The sequence below is a fragment of the Centropristis striata genome, chromosome 8, assembly GCF_030273125.1.
Source record: "Centropristis striata isolate RG_2023a ecotype Rhode Island chromosome 8, C.striata_1.0, whole genome shotgun sequence".
Classification (NCBI taxonomy): domain Eukaryota; kingdom Metazoa; phylum Chordata; class Actinopteri; order Perciformes; family Serranidae; genus Centropristis; species Centropristis striata.
The window spans coordinates 30,234,779-30,249,848 of NC_081524.1; the positions used below are offsets into that span (position 1 = coordinate 30,234,779).

The following is a 15,070-nucleotide window of genomic DNA, read 5'->3' on the forward strand; positions in this document are numbered from 1 at the left end:
ATATTAAGTAAAATCAGCCCTACCCAATGCATCAATGATAATAATCCAATAATATATTTGGATTATATAAAACAATCTGAGTGGGTTCATTCTGCACATTCTTTAATTTTGATAGTTTAAGTGATAAGTTTTGAATGCTGCACTTGTAGTGGGGTAATTTCACAATGTGGTAGTAGTACTTTTACTTAAGTAAAGGATCCGAATAAACTATTGTTTTTTAATAATGACCATGTCCTACACAAAACTTACTGCAGTTTTTTATATAATGGTGACCTTAAAACACTTAAAAAGTAAATAATAAATTACTTCTAGATACAAAAAAGATATAAGACATGGATTGTTTGTGTAATATGGATTTGCCTTTGCTGCCACCAATTGTCTCTATAGTGCACTTAGTGGTGTTTCTTTTTCCAAGCTGCCATCACAGCATTTGCTGCTGTATTGATACGTGCATCAGCTAGGAGTACATCACAATATATTGCCCTATCGATTTTTTTGAGCACAGCCCTAGTAGAGCATCAGAGACAATCACAGACAGACCTGAAGCCTGCCTGCGCCCTGGTGCACCAAAGCAACTGCACTTGTGACGTTTGTCCCCTCATATTCAAGTTTTTCCTTTAATTTGTCCCCTGTCTGTGTACAGCCTCACAGAGCTGCAAGCTTAGATTTAGTCTTGTTAATATCACTATAATGTTATTATAACGTCAGGCACTAAGGTGGCCTTTAACCTGGATTGACGGACTGCTGTCATCACTCATCTGACCTCCATTATAATGATGTCACTTCCATCTGTCAGGGGACACTGCCTGCCAAAACCTCTCAGAGACTGACCCACTTTCAAAAAGGGAAATGCACGTCATCAGTCTTCAAAAAGGGAACAAGCTAAATGGGTGTACAATTATCCTAAAATGCTCAAGAATCATAATAATACAAGATGGGTGTGTTTTCAGCTGGTTTGACCAATGCTTCCCACTCACTTTAATTCAGCAACCATACACTAGCGCAGGGATTACAGCATCTGATGACTCACTAGTCTGATGCCTTAATAAGTGAGAGGTCATGCTTATGCAATTTAAGATACATCACCATATGGCAGAGTGAGAAATGCAGTAATCGTGGCAAAGACGTCAAGTGTTAGAACATTTAATCAGCTTTTTCTTTCATTTTCACTGAATATGGGTAGGTGTTATGTAATGACTAAAGAAAGCATTTTGCAGTGAACATTTGCTCTGGCACTGACCCAGTTTTTGCAAGCACCGGGCACAGACGACATTCTACAGCTACTGAGAGACCCCAGTAAAGTGGATCTAATGCACTTCACATTGTGAGCTCCTCGACCCAAGGGACGTCTGAAAATATAAGCCGCGAAAGCTTTTACGTAAGAAGAGCAGTCACGAGAACACCGCTTGGTTGCACTTGGCTTCAGACTTGATATTTTCCCCTTGTTATTAATTTATGTGAACATCTTGTGCAAATGAAGAAACTTGGGCTCTCCCAGTCTTCCCTAACAATTTTACATAAGTCTTACATAAGCCAAACTTTAACAATTGTCCCTGTTTTCCTCCCCCATTTCAAACACAGAAGAAAGTCAGAACACATGGGCGGAATTTATCATGCTTTAATAATAAAGATACAAGGACATTTGATGTAAACCACCAGTATTGCACATAGCTCAGGCACATAACAAGTGATAGTTGCTTTGAAGCATCAACTTATTTCTATGAACAATACACAGGCTGTACCGAATAAAGCTCTACTCCCAGGGAAAAAAAATATACTTTTTCACAAAACAAGAACAGTTAACTCACATTTAAGCTTTGGCTGAAGGTTTCTTTTTCGAACAATAACGCAAGAACTGTTGAATTTTTGAACCCATCAAAAAGAACATTCAATCTTTCACCTCCTAAAAATCTCATCCTTACATAAAGAACTTTTTCTTTTTAAAACACAAAAGACAACTAGGGACACCACAGGATGATGATAACATATAACCATCTACCCAGATCAGCTGATACATGTAAATGATAAATAAATAAATACATAAACAACCCCCTTTATAAATAACCCCTTTCATGTCACCATTTTGCTTCAAATCATGGTAACTATACAGTGCAAAATAACAGTGTTAGAACCCAAAAGACTGCATTGATATTAAGTGTTCAACAAAAAAATGCAACAAATCTCACAAATACTCTTGAAAAGATGCTTAAGTGCTTTTAGTTCAAGGTTAGGCGTGTGCATGCGGGGTGGAAGCCTTTTTACGCATCAGGCCTGTGAGCGACATGACGAAGAGAGTGCAGTCCCATGATGCAACAGCCCCTGATCAGAGCAGCAATGTTGTACACCGGAGCGCTTCCGTCCACACCATGCCGCGAGTACAGCCAGGCCACCGTGGGTAGCACGGGGGCCGCCACTGCCACCAGATCCACCAGGAAGCTGTTGCTCCAGTAACGCTTGCCGACCGCATCCAGTCCAGGCGACAGACAAGGTTCCTCCGCGCCGACGCTAAAATCCAGCTCCTCCATGAACCGTCGGCTCTCTGCGGGTTCTGAACAGCACATGCCGGAATCGGTGGAGGTGTCTGGGCTCTCTGGGGGAGCAGGACTGGGCATGCTGGGTGGGGGAGGTGTTGGGTCAAGGAGACTGGCAGTAGTGGAGGTGGAGCAGGGTGGGTTTGGGAAATCCAGAAGACTGCTGGAGGCGGACAGAGCTGTGTCCCCCGATGTTGCCCCGTGGAACTTGAGCAGCTGGAGGAGCAGAGCCTGCAGGTCTGGAGACATGGGCATGGTGTCAGTCTGGATTTCTTTCTCTTCTGTGTTCTGCTGGGAAGGTGTGATTGAGGGAATAGTGATGGTGGTGGAAACTGTGTTTGCTGGTGGGGGTAGAGTAGATTCGTCAATCGACTGCCCCTCTTCTAACAATGCGGACACCTCAGGCCCAGATTCTGTCCCTGCACCCTGCTTGCCGCTACAGTCCTGACTAAAATCCATAGCAGTGGACATGAAGACCTGCTCCAAAATGTCTGCTCTATTGGCCATCTCATCGTTAACCAGCAGCCCGCTGTCTGCCATCGCCTCCGCCCCTTGGGTCCCAAGCGCCATCCCACCCTCTTCCTCCCCCACCATCTTCTTCCCACCGTCCTCGGGGCTGTCGCAGATAAAGTCCAAGGTGTTTTCATCTTGGAGGTTGGCGCCGCTCTGGGCAAGCTCCATGCTTTGCAGCAGGGACTCCAACTTCCTGTTTTGGATGTTGATGTCTATGAAATACTTCTGTATTCCTTTATCCTTCTCCATCAGGCTGCTCTTCATCGTCTCCACCACCTGACGCAGCTGCTTGATCTCTTTGCGAGCCTCTTTGAGGGACAGCTGAGCCTCCACCCGGTGACACTCCTCTTCAATCCAGTCCTCCCTCATTCTGCTGAGCTGGGCCTTCAGCTCCTCAACCTCCGTCTCTCTAATAAAACAGGGAAGAAAATGTCCAGAGTTACTTAAGGAATAGTTCTAATAATAGAAAATATTTTTTTTAGAGTTAATTTAGTTGCCTTTTCACTATCAAATTAAGTGCAATTGTTCTTTTTAACACTTTCATGGTTACAGACTATCCATCCCTAGCAGTGCATTTTGCACAATAAACAGATTTAAAGATGACTTTGACTGATAGTATGTTTACTCAAATTTTAAGCGGATATTGCAATAATGCCATTAAAATTATTTTGGCCACGATAAAGGTGTAGTGAAAATCTGATATTGTGACCGCCCTAGTTTGACATTTGCGAAAAAAAATTGCTTTTTCCTTTCGTTCCAACAGTTAGATTGGAGATTTGATGCCACTGTCATATCTATATGGAAAAATTGGAAGGCACTGCCAATTAGCTTAGCATAATAACACAACCAACAGAGGAGGGACCATGGTTGTATAAAGACAACTGGATATAGTGTTGCTCTGTGATGCATGAAGCCAAAAAAAGTTTGACTTCCATGTATAAAATTACCTGGATCTTTCCTATAGCGTCTTAAACTGTTTTTAGATCTTATATAATAGTTATTTCCCAGGGAGTTTAGAGAAACAGTTGACCAGTGATGCAGGAATTACATCAAAAACACAGTTTAACTTTCCTCCCTGATACCACTATCATCTTTCCTTAAAACCATAAAAAGTTACAGATAAAACTCACAGGAGCTTTTGTGCTACAGAATCTAAACTAACCTGTCACGGACTCTGTTCTCAGACTCCATCAGTTTGGTCTTCAGGTGTCTGATGGAGACTTCCTTCTGCTGTAGTGGGGTGAGATACTGCTCTGGGTTCGGGGGCTTGATGCCATGGTTGTCTCCACAGGAATGGTAGCGTCCTCGGTTCGCTCTTCTGGTGGTTAGAGAGACAGTTACGTTGGTTAAGAGGCCAGGTTTACCACTTTAGAACCAACATTAGCCATCAGTTCCCAACCTGACGTTTTGAAGCAACAGCAGAAAACAAACCAATTTGACGCTTAAAGAGTAAAATCGCTCCCTGTAGACGGTAATTTGTCTGGCGGAGAGAGTGCTGTCAGGGCAGATGCTCTCTGAAGCCTGGAATTACTGTCTGACACAGGATTACTGGCATGTAGAGTCAAGGCAAAAAAAACACAGAAAATGCTGGTTTATCTAAACACAAGCACAGTCGGTAAGAAAGCAATCACCTTACTGAAAAAAAACCTAATCTGGAAGCTAATTGCATTAGCATTCAAATGCCCTTTGAATGTCCTATGATCAGTGTTTTATTATGCTCAAAGACAACTAATAAAAAGGTTTCATGGTTTTTTTGGGAGAGGATGAGTGGGTGGATTTGGACAATATGCATAGCAGCACATAAGCCCCTCTTTTCCACTATATCCTAGCAACCTGGGATACTTGAGGCTTTGATGCTCTGCCTCCCTGCCAGAAATAGAAACAGCCCAGGAGAAGGCATGTCACATGACTCTTTGGAAAGCTGACAGCAAGGTGTCCTAAAGTGACAAGAGTGGAGGGTTATATTGCATTTATAGAAGCTGTAAACACAAGATAAAGAGGGCAGATTCTGCTCCTGTGTAAAAACTCATGAAAAGGCTGCGAGTTGAGTGTTATATACTGCAGAGAGGATTTAAACCGTATGTAGGGCTGAGCTGCCAAAAGAAGTAAACCTTCCAAGTAATACATAGCCTGGAGGAACATGTCAGAAATTCATGGCGGTCCCAAACACTTTTGAGCTTCAGGCAATTCAGTTCACATAACTATTCTGCCTTTCTTAAATATGTATGACCCCTGTTCTCTCCTCCAAACCAAGGTGCATTCACTCTAATCCTGTTACAAATCGGATGCAGCCTGCAGGGTCACTGTCTGGGTACCATATTCAGACATTTGCTGTATTAAATCCTCATTAATCCAAACCACAGCCAAATCATGGCCGATATAATCCCAGACGGCTGCAAGAGAGGAAATGATAAAACAGTCTGAGCTTAATCCAGCCACCCACTCGCTCGCTCATCGTTATGCTGCACATGATCCTGAGCCGAAGTCCAAATCTCTCGAGTCTACAAAATCTACTTGTTTCTCCCTGAAGCAGGGAAGGTTGGATTTGTAATGAATCCAAGTGGAAAACATGACCAGGAGCCCAACAACCCCCCCTTAACTTTAAAACCCCAATCTTTGCTCTGTGATTATTAATAATGCACAGTACGGAAGCCATACCTGGTGGTGGGGCTGGAGTTGCAGCTGCTGCTGTTGGTTGAGGAGGCAGGTCTGGGAGGCGTCCTGTAGGGAGCATAGAGCTCTGCATCGCGGTTAGATGTAGGGCTCCCAGCTGGTTTGAACACTGGGAGCGGTCTGATGTGGGTGCCACGACTTGATAAAAGAAAGCATTGGAAAAAAACAATCATTGGCTTAATTCCAAAAGCAGAAAGAGAAATGGATGATGAACAATCCCATATTAATGAAGCTAGAACTGCCTGGAGCCAGGATCACACAGACACATTGCCAGTAAAACTGTGGGGTGTGCTCCTCTCTGGTGCTGGGATTCACATTTCCTAGTGTTATTTTGAGGCACATAAAAGTTTATCTTTTTAAAATGATCAATTTCACACTTGACAGCCCAGGTAATCAATCAAAATCAAGCAGGCTATGCAATGTCATGTTTTGATGTTGAGATAAATGCAGCTACAAAAGCCTGATATGACGATAACCTATATAATTTAAGGCCCATTATTCAAATATAAAATCGGTGAGTGCATGAGCATCATGCGAGTATAAAATGCTGTTTCCTGCCAATAAACAGATTGAGAGAGCAACCCTGCAACACAGACACCATTTTGCATGTCTGGGCTATTTGTATGGCAAGCCCAAGGTGCCCAAATTTACACTTCGCAAACATGTTTTCAAAAAGCACCTTTTACTGTGATTTTAAAAATTTTTTTATTTGTGGCACTTTGGGATTGATCGCCCCCTAAGGTGCAGAGTCACTTGGCTCGGCTAGCCAATCACATTAAGCAAGAGGTGGGATTTACTACTTTACCCCTTCTTTCCTGTTTTGATACCAGTAGATAAATACAGACCTAAGGCTAATAATATTAGTATTTAATTACAGTGAATTATATAATTCATGTTCCCCCCATTATATGAATACTAAACAGCAAAACCATGCACGACTTGTGTGAGCAGAAAGATGAATCATTATGGTGACTATAATGATGTTTACCATCAAATCTGTAGCGGCATTTATCAGTGTTACCCCAGCCTTAGTGAAGTCGTGACCCCATCAGACCACAAAGATGATACAAGTGTGTAAACGTCATACCTGCGTGAAGGAACTCTCTTTGCAGCTGAAATGGAGGCGAGGCTCTCCCTGGTCTTGAGGCTGCCTGTGCTGCTGGAGGAGCTGAAGTCTGCTTCACTACCTGCAGGGAGAAGCATCAATGACATGAGACTATATAATAAGATTATATCATTTTGAATGTTGATATAATACAATCTCTCTTCATATGAATAGCTGAATTTATAAGAAATAAAAGCTGCTGCAGCCTCACTAGGTCTGATAGTGGTGGCTCGAAAGCAAATATTTACTAATTGGTTTTCATTTGGAGTAAATTTGTGAACCTTTTGTTCGTTTAATATAGTAAAAAGATATTTTTTAAAACATCAGCAAACTGACTTAAAATCTATAACACATTGTACATCACCAAGAAACATATTTGTTGAGAAAAAGAAGAATGGTCCAAGGCACCTTTTGGCAATCAAATTTAAGAGCCTTTTTTCAGGTGGCCATTTCATATAACAGACAATGCTTGTACATGTTAAAATAAAGTTTGGTTGAGGTCTCATTCCGCTCACACAGTTTCTGTTCAGCAAAAAAACTCTATAGTCTCTATCGTCTAACACATAAGCAGCATTGTCAGTCCTGCTTACAGTTTCTGTTAGCAGGACTTCTAATAAGTCTCCCTGATGAAGGAACCAGCTACATCACAGAAGCCTAGAACACAGCCCTAAACATATATTCCCATACTACAGCTTCTAGATGGGCTACTCCCCATTATCTTCACCATTTGTTCAACTAATGGGAGTTTGAAGAGCAGAGCACGAACCACATAACCACATAACATGCACTTATGAGTAAAACAATCCACTCAAATGTAACAAGACAAGCATACAAAAGGCCTCAACACTGAACATTACAGGACAGCTCATATTATTAAAATTATATGAGATGCCATGAGAATTATTAAAGATTAAATTCATACCTGAGCAGCAGCTTCTACCATCACATAAAACCATATTAGTGTCCAGTGATGACTGTGATAAACAATATAATTCCAAACTGTGATCTTTCACCACTCTGTGAGTCAACTGAGGGTCTGTGCACATTCAGTCAGTGTAGTAACCTCCTGCTAATCAGACTAATTGGCTAAGCTCCCAAACCCTTTCCTCAACCAATCAGCTTCTCTCCTCATTTTGACTCAAGATGGGGTTTTTTCCTCCCTCCTCAGATTAAAAGTGGGGAGATATTGGGATGAAGACTGGAGTATACTGAATTGAAAAAATATGTTAAGAGAGCACAGATACATAGATGACAATTCACTCTGGTTATTATTCTCTTTTAGGCCGGCAGCTGCTTTCTGGTCAGTGTTTGTTCAAGTCAACATACCAGGGAATCTGCTAGCTGCTGACATGTGACAAATATGCAGTTAATGTACTTTGGTCTCTTGGGAAACACTGGTATGTAGAAGTATACACATATGCGTACTGTGTATAAGTCTGTGCATGTAAAAAATAAAGATGTAAAATCAACATCTATAAGATTTTAAAAGATCAGATCATAAAAGTGTAGGTCAAAGGTGAATTTTTCAAATGTTTCTGATCCTCCTTTGCTTTTCTGGAAAAACAACAACTTTTTCACATTTTTAATCTTTATCCGTGTATTCCTCTTTACCTCTGGCTTTCATGGCCGACCTCATCTCCCTCTTGTGCCTCGGGGTGCTCCGTGGTTCACCGCTCCACTCGGCCATCACCCTCACCCTCTTGACTTTGGTCTTGCGCTCGGGGAGTACTGGCGAGCCGTGGGCACTCTGCTCGGAGCCTGACGGGGTTTTGGAGGGGGACACAGACTGACTAGTGGGGCAGCCAGTGTCATCTATTGTAGACAGGCACACAGACAGTAATAGCCGAGTACAGGCAACGCGGAGCAGGCAGTGAACACAGGGAGTCAATCAGAGCTCAAGGTTCAGCCTGGCTCTTATCTGCTTTTATAACGACTACTCACTATCACAAAGTAGTTGTCAAGTGCTTGTTAACAGTGTACACACACACGGACAATTAGTGTACAAACACACATGCATTTCTTTTCTTTGTTTGTTCTTGAGGCTCCTTAGGTGGACATAAAATATACACAACTACATTTTTATGGTTTGTGGTTGTTTAATCCAGCATGCTGTTCTAAAAAAGAAGGTAAAATACTGTCTGGATCAATAACTGCTTTCCTCCAGTGGAGAAAAAAAAAGACTAACTACATCGCCTCAAGCACTGTAGCCTTTTAGCTACAAATCTGAGGTAGTATTTCCCTTTTCAGGTGTTCTATACTTAAACTCACATTTCAGATGGAAATATAATACTAATACTAATATTATTTATCTGATTGCTTGAATTACTTTGCAGATTAATATTTTGCACATTTTTACCTTCATTTTTGATACTTTCATTTCATTTTGACAATAATTCTGTACATTTACTAAAGTAGGAATTTTATTGTATGAATTTTACTTGTACTGGAGTACTTTTACACTATGGAATTGATATTTGAATACCTCTGCCATCCTACATACAGTAAAGAGTTGATGTTAACTCAACCAACCAAAAGCACTGCAATACAGTCTTATACCTGACAGCCTGTCATCAGACTGGAGCTGAACTTCTTACCAGAGCAGAAGCTGTTGGTGCTGATGGTCCTTTTGGAGTGGTCCGAGCTGATGTCGCACTCCTTCCCCTCCTCCTCTGAAAAAGGTGAATCAGACAGAGGCGAACCTTTGTCCTTTGGTCGGAAGGGATGGAGGACCAGACGTGGGATGCGGCTGCGGGGGCTTCCTTTCTCCGGTGACTTTTTTTCCTGTAAGAGGGAACTTCTGTCAGTGATGCAGGCAAGGCTGAGACCCCCACCTTCACTTAGTCCATCTTCTCTTTAAGGATGACAATATTTTGAAATTCATATAAGACTGAATTTTTGTTCATATTGGTTGAAATGGCACTTATATTTAGAGAAGACTTACACAAAAATCTATCACTAGTAACCAGAAATGATGTTAAGACTCACCTCATATTCTTGGAACGGTCCCATTGTGCTTCACGTACCGTTTTCCTCTGTTAAATGAAAAAGAAGAAAGAAATCAGAAAAGTGATTTTTTTTCTGTGTTCTGACTGTGTGGCAGCATTTCGACGTGGCGCTCAAACCCTTCACAAACAAGAGAGCTCTGTCTGAACTCTGTTACGCCACTAAATCCCACCCACCACACACGCATACAAACACAAACGCACACCTCCTGCCTGGTACAACTGGCACAAGAAGCCCAGAGCCAGCTGTGACCAACACACACTGAATTTATGATCTTATGAAACAAATTTTCCATGTCAACCCTAAAAAACAGACTGATACCCATTTAAATCACAAGTGTTAAAGTCAAGTCAAAGGGTCAAATGAAACACATTTCACAGTAAAACAAAAAAATTTGTAAAATAAATAAAAATTAGATTAGAGAGTAGTGCTTTGAACTAAACGCTGATGTCTACATACTTACATCCTCGCAGTAATAATGCTCTCATGCTGACATTTAGCAGGTTTACGTTTAACATTTTAGTTTAGGGGGTTAACATGCTAATATTTGTGATTCGCAACAACAGTTGAGGCGGGTGGGAAGGTCATTAGTTTTGAACATATTTGGTCATAAACCAAAGTATGATAGTAGAAAATTTGACCTGAATATGACCCTAGAACAAAAAACATCAATGTCATGGTGGCACAAGTGGAAAGGGGATCTCCAAAATCATGAGGATACATTGTCTGAGGAACATGAATGTTTGTAGAGTTTTTTAATGGCATCAAGTCGAGGTCAAGTCATTCAAAGAAGTAGATTAAGCCTCTAGTGGCAACGACCGGTGTTTCTTGGGTTTCCACTGTATCCTGTAAATCCATGGGGTCAAAACAACTCGGACTACAAACCGAAACCAGAATGCTTCCGATACCAAAATCTTGTCTACTGTCTGTTTAAAATGTCAAGACAATCCGTTCAGTAGTTGACAAGCTATTTCAATCAGAATTGCAAAATATCAACCTCAAGGTGGCAATAGGAGAAAAGTCAGGGGCCTCCCAAACTCACGAGAACACATTGTCTAGAGACCAGGCATATTAGTACAAAACTTAAATATCTGCACGAAATTTCAAACAATCCATCCAATATTTGTTGAATTGGTGGCATTAGGGGAAATGTTTTGGGATCACCCAAGTCTTTTGGATCCATCCTTTGGGGACATTGAATATTTTTACAAACTTTCATGCCAATACATCTGTCAAGATTTTTCAGTCTGGACCAAAGTGGTGCAATAACCAAAGACTGACATTTCCAAAGAGCAATGCTAGCCTGGCTAAAAAAAAGGTATAAGAGATGAGACAAAGGCAAATTTATGAAACAAAATAATTTGTATGAACTAATTTCCATTTGGTTTCAAAAGAGTGGAAAGTTCAGAGGCAACACAGATTCAGCTATAAAGAAAGACTGGTATTACTTCTTTCCTTTTCTTGGTTTTCGTCAAAGTCATCTCTCATTAGGATGATCAGATAAAGCACAGTAAGAGATGAAAGGTGTCCAACTTCAGTATATCTGTATACTCTGCAAACTACAGTAACTCTTCTTATCAGCCATCTGTGCCAAAACTGTGGGGCTGCCTGCCAAAAGCTACAAAGTGCTTTTAGAACTGAGATATAACAGATGATGGGGCGATATTATATCCTCTTTGTAAAGAATGGTCACAAGTAAGACGAAAAAAACTCTCGTCAAAACTTTTCGTTATGCACATGCACATTTAAACAAGGAAGAAGTATATCTTATTGATGCTTTAAAGCTAAATAATGCAGAATTTCGCTCACGCTTGAATACACTTTATACAATCACTTCACTTCCTCTCGCCTGTTGATTTCGGTGCCTAAGGGGGTTAGTTACGTAAGTGCATACGTGTTTTCTTTTTTTTTTTTTTACATTGGGAATGATGTAATGACCCCAAGGCCTGTGTGCTGCTGTCGCATCAGTGAACCCGTCTTCCCTCACTTTGTCCAGATGGTACATTCTTTTACATTTTGCCTTGATCGTCAGGCTTTCCCAAACAATCCCCCAACAATGACAGAATGATACCACCACCTGACCTAATATAAGCCATGTTTCCAGTATGAGCAGACTCTTTCTTCAAACCACTGAGGCCCAAAGTGGATTGCTATAATAGAGCACAGACTCGTGGGAATCAAACTCCTTTTATCAGACTCAAAAATAGATTTGCATTCTGGGTGGCCTGCACCACCTTACCTCCAGTTTCACTTTCATTTTCGATATCATCACACTCTAGCATTGCACAGATGCCTGGCACACTGGCACAGCAGAATCAGATTATAGGCACCAAGCAGGGCAGAGCATTCAGAGCCGTGCCCTAGCAACCGTCTTAGCAACCAAGGGAAAACGCTGCACGAGAGGACTCCAGCTAGATGGGACCAATTATGTGTATATCTGCACAGAGTGTAGGCTTCTGCTGCTCATCCTGAGACGCTGTCCTTCACTGAGAGAATATCTAGAGTGTGCCGAGGTGGTGTGGGGGTGTTCACCATTCAGCTGTACAGTGTTTTTCTCAGACTGAATGAACACTGTGTCCTTGAGCTGGCGTGTGTGAGCTTAGGGAGCTTCTGTATATACTTATTCAAGTACTACTGACTTATATTTCAGCTGCGTGTAGCATATGAATATGATATATTTTGCTTTCATAAAAGAGATTTTACTATGAGGAGTGCAATAACTATATTCAACAAAGAGAAGGAGGTAATGTCAGAGATAACATGATTATAAAGCCATGACAATTAGTGTTGAAAGAAATCTTGTTCTTCCAATGAGCCTGCATGATTATGTACACTATTAAAGTGCTAGCAAAGAGATAAGATCAGAAGTGAAAGCACAAGAGCAGAAATAATTCAATGAACAGGGTGTGGTTGAGAGCAGAGAGTGCATGCTATAAAGATGAATAGCTCACAGAAGGACTTTTATAAATTCCTGCAACTACCTAACTAGGACTAGCAGGGCAGTGACATCAGAACCTAAAGAATAAAGAGTCAAGAGTCTTGGCTGCCTGAGTGGTAAAGAAAACATAACAACTTGCCCTTAAGGTTGCCTTTCCAGTTGAGAAAACCTAATAAATTGCCCTTTTAGGGCCCTGTAAATGAAGATAACATGTCATAGTGCCAACCAGGTTGCCTGCAAAACATGATGAAGTTCCCTTTAGGATGCTGGTAAATGGAGCAAATGCAATCAAGGGACCCCTAGGTTGCCTTTTTAGTAGAGAAAATGTGCCCTCTGGGGTGCCTTTAAATGGGGAAAATATGATAAAGTGCCCACCAGGATGCCGTTAAATGGGGAAAACACCACAGAGTGCCCTAGAGAAAATGTGATGCCCTTTAGTGCCCTCTAGGTTGGCCTTATAATTAAGAAGACACAATGCTGTGCCATATAGGCTGATACATACGAGAAAACGTTCTGCACACTGGTGCCCCTGCACATGCACCTAGTGCCCTTTTGTTTTGTTTTTTTGCCCCTGCCCCTCAAACAGCCTGACCCAACCACTGTTAAAGCCAAATCATTAAAAAAAAAAAGGAAACATCTCATATTATTTGTTCCAGTGCCTGACTAAAATAATATGCTGATAGTCACTCAATAGTGTCAGCTTGTAACCTGAAACCTTGTGAGATGCATGCATGCTCTACTGCCTGCCTTTAGTTACCATAATTTGATTTTTTCATCCTGGCTGTTGTGACATTTTGCCTGTTCCTATCTTGTTTGCACTTGTCCTAAACTAGCCACTGTAAAGCAGGATTATGCATTTGTTCCTGCACCCGATCCTCTGCTTGACTCCAGACAATGTTGACTGGCTGCCCACTGAGCAACAGGCTAAGCATTATCTTAGTTGCAAACACAGGATTTTCAGCTCCCTTAAGCATGACAAACTGCTCCAAACTACCTGCACAAGCGATGCACAATCAACTGCTCATTCAAACGTAAGAGTGCTCTTTTTAGGGGAGTAGCTGTACTGGGAATGGAATGCTGCTGAGATAATATGTATGTGACTAGTAAACAAGTCCATAAGCCCCCAGTGAAGCTATTCCCCTTATCCAGATGGTCTACTTTTAAAACAGCATGGAGTGGGCGTGAATAATAAATTCCCTTAATCCATCCCAGCCTATGTGCTTTCTAATGTTAATCATACACATGGACTAATGTGAAGTTGTTTATTCCAATGTAATATTAACCCCATGATGCACTTAGTGCATTTCTTCTGTTAATGTGACTTTTAACAAGGTTTTTAATTTCACTGATGACAACATTTGATGCACTCTGATGGACTGTTGTACAGTTTTAAAAGGTGGAGGCTTAACTGAGCATCTATGTTCAAATGCATGAAACAGTTGTAAAATGGAGCGATTTCATTCTTTTTTTAGCAGCATATCATTTGCATCACTTGGTCTGAGCTCATCAACCCTGAAACCAACTGCATCATCACTACATGATGTCATGACTGAGTAATCACTTTCACTTTCAGTAATCCTTTCCTATAAACCCTCGACAATGATTCTCTGTATTGTAGCATCATATGGTTTAGAGTCCAACTAATGTGCAGTACCGGCAGTAATTGTCTGATATGTGGCTTTATAAAATCTTGTTTTAAAGAAATACAATGCAGGAAAAAATATAATTTTGCAATGTGGACTATATAAAACTTAGCAAACTACTTAGCCCATTCTGCCTGAATGCTATAACATAACAATAATGTCACATATAATGTCACATTTATATACAGCCATAAAAAAATATTAGACCACCCTTGTTTACTTCAATTTCTTGTTCATTCATTTGATTGGACAAATATAATGATAACAACAAAAATAGCCCATAAAAGTTGAATTTAAGAGCTGATATCTAGGCATTTTCCATGGTTTTCTTGATAATAACCAAAATCATTATCCAGAAAGGCATGGAAAATGGCTAGATGTCTGCTCTTAAATTAAACTCTTATGAGCTATTTTTGTTGTTATCATTATATTTGTCCAAACAAATGTACCTTTAGTTGTACCAGGCATTAAAATTAACAAATGCAATGAAGAAAACAAGGGTGGTCTAATATTTTTTCCATGACTGTATACAACAATATCAGCTGGTATATTGATATGGGAATATTTTCCCCCTAAAATCAGTATTGGCTCTAACATGGCTCCACATAAGACCTTTATGGGGCAAAAATTTAGAAATAACACATTTAACTCTCATAATAAACTA

At 40.8% G+C, this 15,070-nt stretch overlaps 1 protein-coding gene across 3 annotated transcripts; it reads right to left on the reverse strand.

Annotated features, from left to right (window-relative positions):
• Positions 1–1,602: 1,602 nt before the first annotated feature.
• sybu (syntabulin (syntaxin-interacting)) lies at positions 1,603–9,914 on the reverse strand. 3 transcript variants are annotated; one of them, XM_059338987.1, is made up of 7 exons: positions 9,808–9,914; positions 9,417–9,603; positions 8,434–8,580; positions 6,805–6,904; positions 5,703–5,855; positions 4,207–4,362; positions 1,603–3,453 (listed from the first exon to the last, which is right to left on the reverse strand). In XM_059338987.1, the coding sequence occupies exons 1-7, from the start codon at positions 9,829–9,831 to the stop codon at positions 2,259–2,261; spliced, it is 1,962 nt and encodes a 653-aa protein (XP_059194970.1). In that variant the 5' UTR covers positions 9,832–9,914; the 3' UTR covers positions 1,603–2,258. The 3 variants fall into 3 exon arrangements, with proteins under 3 accessions (XP_059194970.1, XP_059194969.1, XP_059194971.1); XM_059338986.1 differs by having other exon boundaries at positions 8,434–8,634; XM_059338988.1 differs by lacking the exons at positions 8,434–8,580; positions 9,417–9,603; positions 9,808–9,914 and adding an exon at positions 7,745–8,364.
• Positions 9,915–15,070: the final 5,156 nt, after the last annotated feature.

Bases quoted from the DNA above. Each gene is read 5' to 3' on its own strand.
- sybu (XM_059338986.1), bottom strand. From the start codon at position 9,831: ATGGGACCGTTCCAAGAATATGAG. The intron at 8,635-9,416 runs GTAAGAAGTTCA...TGTCTACAATAG, and splicing joins CACCAACAGCTTCTGCTCTG to ATGACACTGGCTGCCCCACT. The intron at 4,363-5,702 runs GTATGGCTTCCG...TCTAACCACCAG, and splicing joins AACTCCAGCCCCACCACCAG to AAGAGCGAACCGAGGACGCT.